This window comes from Diachasma alloeum, unplaced genomic scaffold (assembly GCF_001412515.2).
Source record: "Diachasma alloeum isolate Michigan unplaced genomic scaffold, Dall2.0 Dall_scaffold_00557, whole genome shotgun sequence".
NCBI classification, from domain to species: Eukaryota; Metazoa; Arthropoda; class Insecta; order Hymenoptera; family Braconidae; genus Diachasma; species Diachasma alloeum.
This window is the reverse complement of record NW_021680689.1, coordinates 123,414-135,143: the sequence shown is the minus strand read 5'-3', so window position 1 is coordinate 135,143 and position 11,730 is coordinate 123,414. Positions and strand designations below refer to the sequence as shown.

Below are 11,730 nucleotides of genomic sequence, written 5' to 3'. Positions count from 1 at the left end.
AAATACTTTCCATCTGTCTTTTCTGCATATGGAGGAAGAATAACGGTGGAATTCGCCAAGAATATAGCTTTTCATTGAGATACATTGTGGAACAAACGGTTCAATAAAACGACAAAGAACGCCTAAATGTTGGGCTTGTGAATGCACCGTGAATCAAATGTTGCGAGGGGAGGGGATAATCAGTTTGTTAGTATTTTTTTACCGGCATTTTTCACATTCTTCGTGCGCAGAAAATTCGTGGAATAATCAAAGCGTTGTGGCAATGATGCAGGATCAGTCTCTATCTCTATCTCTGCTGATTATACCTCACTCTCGCACAAGAAATAACTAATGTCAAGCGCGTGCTGCCACCTGTGGGGCCAATGTCAAACTAGCAAGATCCAACGCGTTCTCTGTTGCCAACTTCACACTGACCGTCCTATGCCTTCCCCCACCCAGTCACTGTCGATTATTATATATATTACGTTGTTCGGCACCGGCGCCATGTTGGTGAATTGATCCGTCGTGTGCGCGTCTTTCTCCGATTTTAGAGTAATAGAGGAAAAGAAAGAATACTGTTTTTTCTCATTACAAATTCAACTTTTTTTTTAACGGTAAAAACGCTCACGTGATCGACGAAAATCAATTGTCAACGAAAACCTACGTGGCGTATGTCTTACTATTCAATCTGACAACATTACTCCTAATTTCTCGAATTATCAACACAGTTGGCATATTTTAGAGCGTTACCTGGAGCATCACTTTACTGTGCAAGATGATGTACACGGTAAGGAAAAATGATAGCAGTATCCATTTAGACTTTTTTTTTGCCTTAAAAAAATGCTGCTCCCTTGCATTCCTTTGATCATTGCAATTGTGAGAGAATTTTTTATTTTATTTCATTTTTTTATTCTCAGGGGACAACTGCCTCGCAGGACACGCGTTTCAGCGATAAAGAAAAGAAGCTACTCAAACAGATGAAATTTGGAGACTCTTTGACTCAAAAAGTATGGAGAAGTTATTATTAAATTATTGAGAGATTATGCTCAAAGAGAATTTATTTTAGGTTGACATGAGCAAAGTCAAGCTCGACGTTATTAAACCCTGGATAACTACAAAAATCACCCAGATACTTGGAATTGAGGATGACGTCGTTGTGGAGTTTGTCTATAATCAACTGGAAGAAAAGGTGAGAACTTTGAATCCATCATGAAAAATTTGTAATTATTGGATTATTAAAAAAATCAACATTGATTCATCACTCCAAGCCAGATATAGACAGACTCTCACCAGGCTTTTTCCCCTCATTTTTAGGATTAAAATAGAGAGAACGAACAAATCTAAATGATTATTTCAGCACAAATGTATCATACAACTGCCATCAAATGGTTGTTGAGAAAAAAAACCGGACGTGAGCATTTCATTAATCTGGAATGATTGTATTTTTGTGTTTATTCTTTCACAAAGAGCCATCATCCAATTTATTTGATTTATTGAAAAATAGCAAAATTGATGATTTTGCATTTCACTAATTTCTTTTCACATAAACTCTCAAGTGGAATAAACACATCTCCGTGAAATTCAATCTTATCGTTTGGTTCTTTTGATTTCCGTGAAGAAAAAAAAAATGAAAAAAATAAAACAAAAAAAAAGACCGAAGTAACCAGAAAGTATGAAATATTAAAAGCCATAATATATGAATTGGGAGTAGAATGTATCTTATCACATGATCTTTGAATTCTCTCCGTTAGTATAAGTAGAGAGCGTTGCTGATGGGCGTATCAACCCAATAATGTCCAAATGGGTGTGAAAAAGTATGGATGCGTGCGACATCATCCGAGTAACAGCATCCGGAATTTAGCCATTCAACAGGGAGTACCACAGGTTAATCATCACTCAGGATTCCTCTTCTTCTCTCCCCCACTTCAAAATTGGCGCGCCAATGATCCTGCAACTTGTCCACTTCTCGTTAAACATCGTAATCATCATCACGAGTGTCTTCATGGGGAGCCTCAAACATGAGGCCACTCCAGGGTGTGTCCTCAGAATCATCGAGTATCATCAGAAATAGCTGCAGATGCTGGAATAGGCATTTGACAAAATGCCAGTCACCACAGTCATCGTCCACAAATATTGTGGGCACATCACAGTCACATCGAGTAGCAGTATTCAGCACGGCTGACGGCTCCAAGGGCATCAACTCTCCTCATTGATCCATGGGGATGGATATCGCCAGCCACAAATCCTGTCATTGTCATCCTGTCATCCACTTATCAGTTCCACGGTCGAGTATCAACTAATCTGGCACTCAAGGAGGTATTCGTCGAGCAATGTGTGTTCACATGACTCTGTTGCTCACTTGTCTATGTGGCAGGCAGGTTGGTGACTTAAAACGCGTAAAAACTTGGAAAATCAATAATTCGTATTTTTATAATAAACATTTATTACAGCTTTTTGCCATTGTAAAAAATGTAACACTTTTCTCTTTCTCTATTTTTTTTCCCTTTTTTTTGTCGAAATTTTCAGAAATCTGTCACGATAATGGAGATTTTCCCCACTGAATTGTTTCCCCATGTTCTTTTGTTTTTTATTTATAGCGGACTATAAAGACTGCAACAAAATGTTGATTCAAGTATTAACGGATGATGGCGGTAAGGTAGATTATAAGTTGTGTAAAAAGTGTGCTTTCGAGGGGGAAAAGCAGTTGATTGAGGAATTTTCTGAGAGAAAAACGTTTTTTAAATTTGTCTCTTGGATAAAATATAAGGGAGAATATTGTGGAAATTTCAAGTGATTACTTAATTATTCATTTAATCTGTCCAACAGCATCCAGATCCTCGAAAAATGCAGATCAACCTTACCGGTTTCTTGAATGGAAAAAATGCAAGATCATTCATGGGAGAATTGTGGGATCTCTTGGTCTCTGCCCAGGAGAGCCTCACCGGGATTCCCGAGGCATTTTTGCAACAGAAAAAAGATCAGATAAAAAAACGATTGGTGAGTAATCATCCACCGAAAGCATCGAGATAAAAAAAAAGCCAAATTTTTTTACTAAATTTAGTATCATTTGTCATGTAATATGATAGGAGGAGCAGGAAAAACTCCAGGCATCGATTGCGGAGAAGGAAAAGGAGAAGGAGAAAGACGATGCTGATAAAGTGAAGAAAGAGGAGAAGGACCGGGGTGGTTCTAAAGAAAGAAAACGAGAGAGGAGTCGAGAGCGTGACAGAGATAGGTATGCATAATAACCATCAACCATCAACCATCAACTTTCATTATTGATCGTTTAAATTCGTCACTATCCAATAACACTGTTAAATGTCCAAATTATAGGAGTAAGCGGAGTCGCTCTAGAGATCGTCATCGCGATAGAGATCGTTCCAATCGTAAGCATACATCTAAATCACCCAGCAAGCCTTCAACAAAAGACAATGGAAAAGAAGTACAACAGGAAATAAAAACTGAGAAAGATGAATCGCCACATCTGGAGAACGTCATCCCGATGATGCCCGTGAAAACTAAACCGTATGTTCAATATTTTAAAATATCGCTGTCGAATTAATTGCTAATTGAATTGTCTTAATTAACAGGGAAGCAGCAGTGGCGATTTCTCGCCTCCAGGCAAAGTTGATGAGCATAGCTGATGGAAAAAAGAAGACCAACCGGTCTCCCTCACCTGAGAATGAAAAGAATCCCCCTAGAAGTGGTTCTAAATCGCCAGTAGTAAAATCGAAAAAATCTCGATCAAAATCTCCCGTTTCAAAGAGCCGAAAGTCTCGTTCACCAGTGGCCAAAAATCGAAGATCACGATCAAGATCTGTGGATCGTTCAAAATCCAGAAGAACAAAATCAAAATCACCATCGAGACACTCACGTTCACGCTCTCGTTCAAAAAGTATCCCCCGAAACAAATCCCGCAAATCACGATCAGATTCGAGTGACTCAAGGTCAAGTAAATCACGTTCCAAATCACCAGATAAGCGTAGAGAGCATGGAAAGCGAAATGCTAGTACGAGCAGCAGTTCAGACAGTGACAGAGGAAAGGATAAGAATGATTTTGAGATTAGAAAGAAGAAGGATGGCATTCAAGCCAAGAGATCGTATCGTAAAACTAATAAGGATGATAGTGCGAGTGACAGTGACTCGAGTCGTGAGAGAAAATCCGGGGGGAAGAGAAGGAGCCCATCACCGAGGAAGGATCGAGATAGGTCGAAGGAGCGAGACCGTTCACGGAATAGATCGAGAGAGAGGAACAGAAGGTTTTTAAACCATTGATTATTATTTCTTATTAATGTTAAATTCCATCTACTAAAACATTGTTTTAACTCATGATTAAATAATTGCCATTAGGCGGTCATCACTGGACAGAGACAGGGACAGGAGGCGAGATCACGACAGAGAGAGGGACAGAGATCGCCCAGACAGATACAGTGGCAGTCGCAGTATGCGACCTCCATCTTCACGCCGAGCCCCGAGTTGGCGAAGGTATTAAATTGCCAAACACATTGAAAAAATAATAAAAATAAAATGACTCCAATCTGTCCTTTTAATTGCAGAAGTCCGCCTCGTAGATCACCCCCACGTTATCGTCGCAGATCTCCGAGTCCAGCGCGTCGCCGACGCTCCCCCGATCGTCGACGTCGTTCCCCAGATCCCCGTAACAGCAGACGTCGTTCACCAGATACGCGTGACAGACTTAGCAGGTACGATAGATCATCCTCGCGTGATAGATCTAGCCGACGTGATCACTCAAAGAATCGTCGGGAGAGGGAACGTAAGTCGCGCTCTAAAGAGCCAACATCCTCGCTCGATCGTTCCAAAGAGACTAAAAAATCACCGGATCAGTCTAAAGACGTTAGGGACAAATTTAAGGACAAGAGAAGCATTCCTGATGAGAAGGCCAAAGAGCCCATTATTCCTCCACGAAAAGAATTGAAAAATGGAATGTCCAAATCAAGTAGCTCCGATAGTAGCGAGAGTAGTTCCTCCAGTGATGGAGAACAACCCATTAGGTGAGTTAATTGCTTGAGTCTCATTCGTGGAGATTTCTCAAATTGACAGTGTGCCAATATTACTGAAAACATTATTATTATTATTATTATTATTAGTATTGAGGCGAATAGTTCATGTCACAAAATGAGCAATAACTGTAACTGATACAAAAAAAATAATTCCATTATTAATATGTTTTTACACAGGAAATCACCTGATGGAAAATCATTGCACGAACAACGTGATCGAGACTTGAGAGAACAACGAGAACGTGAGCACGCAGAAGATGTCAAGAGACGAGAGAAGGAGAGAATCATGAAGGAGGAAGCTGTCAAGCGTCTGGAGAAGGAGAATAAAAAAGTTGAAGCTGTAGCATCAAAGAAAACAGAACCAAATGTTCCAGCGAAAAAGCCAGTTTCATCATTGCCACTTTCTAGACATAGATTCTCACAGAGTCTTTCACGTACCCCATCACCGTTCAAGAAAACTGAGGACATGATTGCTGCGGCTACATCTTCTAAAACAAAGTTATTAGTACCAAAAGATGGCAAAGAGGATTCTCCGAAGACGGCTATAACGACAGCCGAGACTTTCCAACTGCGAAAGGACGAGCGATCAATTAAAGCGATGAAACCATTGGTGGATGATAAGAAACAGGGGATGAAGACTTTGGAGGCATCGGCACTCAAAAAATCTTTGGAAACAGTCAAGAAAATGCGAAAAGATCGAGATGATTCATCAAACTCTGATGATAGTGAGGAGGAGGAGGAGGAGGAAGAGGAGGAGGTGGTAAGGAAGAAGCAGAGGAGATCTGAAAAAGCGAGAAAATCCCGCAGGGAATCCAGCGATGATGACCACTCGGACAAGGGGACTAGCTCGGATTCAGAGGACGATAGAAAACATTCAGACCTCAAAAGGAATAAAGATGCACCACGAGCAATCGATGCAATCGATGATCGCGCCAAGGATAAAAAAGACATTAAAAAACGTGACATCAGCCTCAGCGACTCTCGCAGGAGATCAAAGAAAGATATTGACGAGGAATTGAAGAAATCCCGAAAGTCAAGGAAGGACTCATCTTCTGAGGACGAAGAGCCGAAATCTAAAAAATATAAGAATGAAGATGACAAAGCCAAGTCCAGAAAATTGAAGAAAGATTCAAGTTCGGACGATGAACTGAAGAAATCTAAAAAACGTAGAGATAGCTCTTCGGATATTGACAAGTCCAGAATGAGAAAAATGCCGAAAGAATTGATTACTGATGACGAGGGCAGGCCGAAGGCGAAAAAATCACGCAGAAATTCGAGTTCTGAGGATGAGGAAGTTGCTGATAAGGATGCAAAAAAAAAACGAAAGGTTGATGACAGCTCGGACGAGGAGAAGGCAAAGAAGAAGAGAAAGAAAAAAACAAAAACGAGTTCAACTGATTCAGAGGTAACACTTTATATTGTTATTTTTGTTTTGTTTTTTTTTTTCCAGTCTGTCGAATCGAATTTTCTACTTATATTTTTTTCTTCTCATTGTTGATAAATAGGAAAGTGAGGTAGAGGAGAAAAAGAAGAAGAAGGATAAAAAACATAAAAAACATAAGAAGCACAAGAAGCATAGGAAGCACAAGAAGAAGAAGCAAGCTGATTCCGAGGAGTCTGAAGCGAGTGAAGGTAATACCGAAGAGCTTGAAAAAAAACTTCGTGAAAAAGCATTGAAATCAATGAAAAAGGCACACAGTATGGACGGAAGTGACTGAACATTTTGTTTTTTTATAAATTTAACAACGTATACTGAAAATCGTATGGAATTTATTTACGATGTAAACTTCGAGGGAGAAGAAATAAGAGAACCCATTATTTTTATGTTGTCTATTGGTGTAGGCCACTCACTTAATTCTCGAGACATAAATAAACGGATAGAGTATGATTGTCATCATCATTATAAAAACAATTATGTCAACTGAATTTGTGTAAAATGATGAATGAATATTTAATCACTGGCAAATGATGTCCATATTTGAAGAATTTGTAAATTGCAATAATGAATTTTTGCAATTAAACTGTAGAAATTTAGTATCACAGCTTAATCCCCATTGTCATAAATAAAGGATTATAAATATACATGGATTTCAAAGTATTACTGTTTATATCAATTGTTCTATATCTCATATCGTACAAAATATTAATAGTATTAATTTATTTATCTTTCAGAGATTGGCAAGCATTGACTCCCAATCAGGTGAGCATATAAGTGTACTAGTAACTTGTCCTAAATTGACAAGTTCACTATTGGATGCATCCACTTTAGCAGCAATAAGATCCTAAAATGAAACGAAATATGCATAATTATTTTATTATTGATCAATAAATTGCATTTCATTGAGATATTTTTTTTTGTTTTTCATACCTGTCGAAAACTTTGACGTGAGCCCACGTCAATCACTAAACTATTCTCCCCAAGACGTAATATCGCTTTTCCAGACTGATGAATTTGTATTTTACCTAGGAATCCATCTTTCAGAGTATGCAATGTGCAATATTCAGGGTTCATTGCATCATTATTCTCTGGTGGTTGCTCCTTGTTTTTCTTTATCCTGGGATCTGTATCTGTGTCTACACTGTGAACCCCAGGAAGGCAATCTGGAAACTAATCAACAACACCATTTATATCAATAAACGAGTCTCCCTCATGACCAACAATGAAAAGTTGAAATACTCACTGCAACTAAAAAATAACTATTTGACTGATTATTGATGATGTGAGATACATTTCTTTCACTTTTTTCTTCTTTTATACCAGTTAATGCAGCAGCCTTCTTTTTCTTTTTCATTTTCTTTGGAGGCATTACAGCTTGGCCATTCTCCAGAATTATTGGCTTCTGATCAACCTCTTCCTCCTCTTCCTCCTCCTCGGATACACTCTCCTTTATCTTCTCCTTGCATTCTTCTTTGTACAGTTTAGCTGCAAAAAGTAATATAATATTCATAAGAACATTCGAAAAACAATTGAATATTATTTTTAAATGAACCTTGCTCCGTCAATGGTAGAATAACGGGTGCGCTCTCCAAGTTGAAATCCTCCCCATCATCAATAAAATCATCTCTCAATAATAACTTTAATTTTTTTTCCTCTTCGGCTTTATCAAATTCATAATCCAAATTGAGTTTAGATCTCTCCAGGACCATGCTGGGTTCTCTTTCACCAGTACCATTCCTGATGCCACTGGATCTTCTTGTAGAACGTCCAGGGCCACTCATTCCTTCAGAGAATACTCCAGTGGACTGTAATTTTTTTGTTTGTTTTTTTTTTCTTTCAATCAACATTTGCATTCAATTCACAGGGAAATAATCGTAATAAATCATTATGTGGTTTATACTTGAATTAAATTAATAGCAGCCTTCCCTCGACCTCTGCCACGATCGGTGGCACCTCGACCACGTCCTCTTCCACTAGTTTTCTGAGTGTTTTCGGGTTTTGCAGCAGAACCATCGCTGTATAAACCCAAAATTTGGAAAACTCATGGTGAATTTAGAGGATTTTAAACGGGTCACAAAATGTACTTACTCCTTCTTCTTGTTCCTCTGTACATTGATATTAGGTGTATAAATTTTCTTAGTAGATTTCTCAGTCTTAATAGCCCCACCTAATGTCAAATCTCTGGGTAATCTGAATGACGTCAAACGCGTGGTGGAGCTCGGAGGAGTGACATTTGAAGTCCCAGGTTCCACTTTAACCTTGATATTCTCAAATGAAGAGTTCTGGCTCGTTGGTTTTTTCGAATCCATGATTCTATCAACATCAACACCACTTTTAGGATCCCAAACGTCACGTGTACACTCAGAACCACCAACTTAACCTCTATTCGAGGATTTATAAATCAAAGAAACACAGAGATTTCAATCATACTTACCTTGATACCAAATTGATGATCCTCAATAAAATGAACAACTACAAAGGGGTGAGAATGAGTCGTTGAAATTTTCTCATGAGTCTTTAGAAAAAATGATTGAACACTTCACCACACATGTAGTTGCACCTACGACACACGAGGGATAGACACGCCATGTCGTTGTGCCCCCTCATCCTATTACAGCCTCATAGGCAACAGAATGACAGCATATGAATAAACAATCGATAGATGAAAAATTAAGCCTCAAAATTGTATTAAAAATTCACATCTCTCAAATTCTTGATGTCCGCTTTTAGTTTTGCCAGGACAAACATTACTAATGAGAAGAAAAAAAATGTTTGAATGCACATACAACTGCGCAGACGCGCAAGTGTCATTCCAAAAGCCGACACTTCGCGGAGAGATTCGAATCCCTGTGCTTTGGTATCGTAGATACCGGTGAGTGCTGCTCGTACATTAGGCGTTTCATATGTTGCTACCATGTGAATTTCATAAAATCATACTCGCATATTGTATTAAAAGTGAACAAAAGTGGAAAATTCATCAAAGTAAGAGAGAGAGAGAGCGAGAGAGAGAGAAAGAGAGCTTAGCAGACGGTCATGAACGTCAATGGATTGATGAATAAATGAAATTACGCTCTACTAACATGAGGACTTGTGTTTCACCCGCGATCCATTAAATTCAATTAAAATGAAAAATAATGAAATAAAGCGAGAAATAAATCCTCTTTTCCTCGCATGTGCCATGTGTGTGTGTGTGGGTATTCTCACTAATGGGAATAGTGTTGCTTAACATGTTAAAAATTATCACCTGAACATTAGCACTTTCATGATATCGTAAATAGTGAATTCCGCCTGAGTAATAAGGTACGAGTTGATGAATATTAAAGTACCAATTGCTCTCGGATGTCTTGAAATCACCGGAAATGAACGGAGTTCGCCGTCCGTCTGTCGAAATTTTCGACCAAACAGTACGTATCATTAAGATAATAATCAATATAACATTTACTAAACTTTTTCATGTGCCCCTATACTGGTATTTAGAGACATATTAGGTAGATTGTTGGACATCGACGAAAGTGAGAGTGACGCGTCCTTCATGAGTTTCACGTCAATTTAGCGCGAGCAAGATAGAATCATGGACAGTTCTAATTCACTGCCACCGAGGCTTACACGCGAGGAGAGAAAAGATGACAAATATTCAATTGTACAATGTCACGCACGTGCGTGGACTGAAATTACATCGTAATTTTTTTAACAAGTAATTACACGTGACTAAAATTGGAGTAATATCAACTGCTGTTAATTCTCATTCGTATCCCATGAGTTGAACATCTGGAATGCGTCAAGATTTTTTTTTTTAACGTGTACATGGCAATATTTTTTATGATTCCAATGTCGTAAGTGACAAAAATAACTGCATTGTTTTTTAAGAAGGCTCTCTTTCTCTCTCTCTCTCTCTGTCTGTCGTGCTCAACGATGCCGATCGATGACTCATTGAGATTATGATTTCCTAGAGGATTTATCATACTCTTTATACAGTGTTTGCACGCGCAATATCAACATTGAAGGCATTATTTTCATTGCATTAATGTGAACGATAACAGATGATGTCATGTTTAATAGTGTACATTTACTTTTTCTTTTTATTCCAAGAGTAATCTCCATGCAATGGAATGCACGTCGAATCCGAAGAAAGAATGAATATAGAGCATTTTGCAATGTTTCGAGACAGCTAGGCGTGCGCACGTGTTTCACACGTGGTGAAACCCAATCGCCGCCAACTGTTCATTGATTTGGGCCAGTAATTTCATTTTTCTTGGCGAATGCATAAATTTCTATGGCTTCCACATTAGCAATTTTTTTTACTCAATCCGAAAAGAAAGCGGAGGAGGTGGCATCCGGTTTTTGAGGACTAAGCGGATATTTCGTGAGAGGACACTTATTCGACAGATTATATTTCACTGCGAATCTCGTATTTCCTGTTATTCTTTCATTTTTAATGACCAAAAAGAATGAGACTGGCATATCTTCAATCAGAATAAATACACATATATGTTTTGTAATATTATTATCTCCTAGACTTTCCATTTCAATTCATTTCCTAGTTTTATCGATGACTAGAAGAGTTTAGTGGCTTCTAAGTGTGTTACAGGTAATTGACCGCGCCCTTCGTTTGGGTTATCTATAGGCTGCACCCTTTGCTACGTTTTCACCAGCCCCCAGTTCTCCATATTTCCCCAATAAAAATAATGCCGGAAAGGTTACCCCAGTCCTTTCTCTGTGAAATTAAAATGGGTTGAAACCTTTTGAAACAATATTATCAATTGTCATGAAGGTCAATGTGAAAGTTTAATTTTTGTCTTTTTGAGTCATGCCGTGAGCAAACGTTCTCGCGGAAACAATCGTCTAGTCAGAGAGGGAAAAAAAAAAGGTTTTTTATGCCTCCGATTATTCATTAACATGTCTCTCTCTCTCTCTCTCTCTCTCTCTCTCTCTCTCTCTCTCTCTCTCTGTCTCCTTGGATCATAATTCGAGAAAGTATAACGTGTCGATGCATTGTACCAGTTATTTTTATGTCTCACCAGTTAATTTCTCTCACAAGAGAGTTGACGATGATAAAGTGAGAACGAGAGATTGGTTTTAGCCACTGAATGAAAGAAAATGATGTGATGTATCACTAAAAGGAAACTGTGGGTGGCTTTGTTTAGTTTACGCCTCTTCTCAAACACCGTATACATACTATTTTTATAAGTAGAAGAGTAAAAAGTCTCTTATGAACGTTTTGTTAATGGAAATTTTCACATTTTATTCACTTATCTATTCATAATTATTTTTATGAAAGTTGTGAGTATACGT

At 38.4% G+C, this 11,730-nt stretch overlaps 2 protein-coding genes across 5 annotated transcripts; one reads left to right on the top strand and one right to left on the bottom strand.

Annotated features, from left to right (window-relative positions):
• The first annotated feature begins 477 nt into the window (after positions 1-477).
• Positions 478-7,346, top strand: LOC107043215 (serine/arginine repetitive matrix protein 1). Of its 4 annotated transcripts, none has more exons than XM_015264586.2 (12): positions 478-766; positions 897-986; positions 1,046-1,168; positions 2,806-2,976; positions 3,066-3,214; positions 3,313-3,504; positions 3,570-4,238; positions 4,330-4,464; positions 4,536-4,991; positions 5,178-6,405; positions 6,506-6,632; positions 7,173-7,346. In XM_015264586.2, exons 1-12 carry the CDS (start codon positions 755-757, stop codon positions 7,187-7,189), a joined length of 3,369 nt encoding a protein of 1,122 aa, XP_015120072.1. In that variant the 5' UTR covers positions 478-754; the 3' UTR covers positions 7,190-7,346. The 4 variants fall into 4 exon arrangements, with proteins under 4 accessions (XP_015120072.1, XP_015120071.1, XP_015120074.1 ...); XM_015264585.1 differs by lacking the exon at positions 7,173-7,346 and having other exon boundaries at positions 478-648; positions 722-766; positions 6,506-7,082; XM_015264588.1 differs by lacking the exon at positions 7,173-7,346 and having other exon boundaries at positions 4,536-4,682; positions 6,506-7,082.
• On the bottom strand, positions 6,816-9,250 carry LOC107043219 (DNA-directed RNA polymerase III subunit RPC4). Its single transcript, XM_015264605.1, has 7 exons — positions 8,873-9,250; positions 8,527-8,751; positions 8,339-8,453; positions 7,991-8,243; positions 7,682-7,923; positions 7,369-7,608; positions 6,816-7,282 (listed from the first exon to the last, which is right to left on the bottom strand). Exons 2-7 carry the CDS (start codon positions 8,745-8,747, stop codon positions 7,169-7,171), a joined length of 1,185 nt encoding a protein of 394 aa, XP_015120091.1. The 5' UTR covers positions 8,748-8,751; positions 8,873-9,250; the 3' UTR covers positions 6,816-7,168.
• Positions 9,251-11,730: the final 2,480 nt, after the last annotated feature.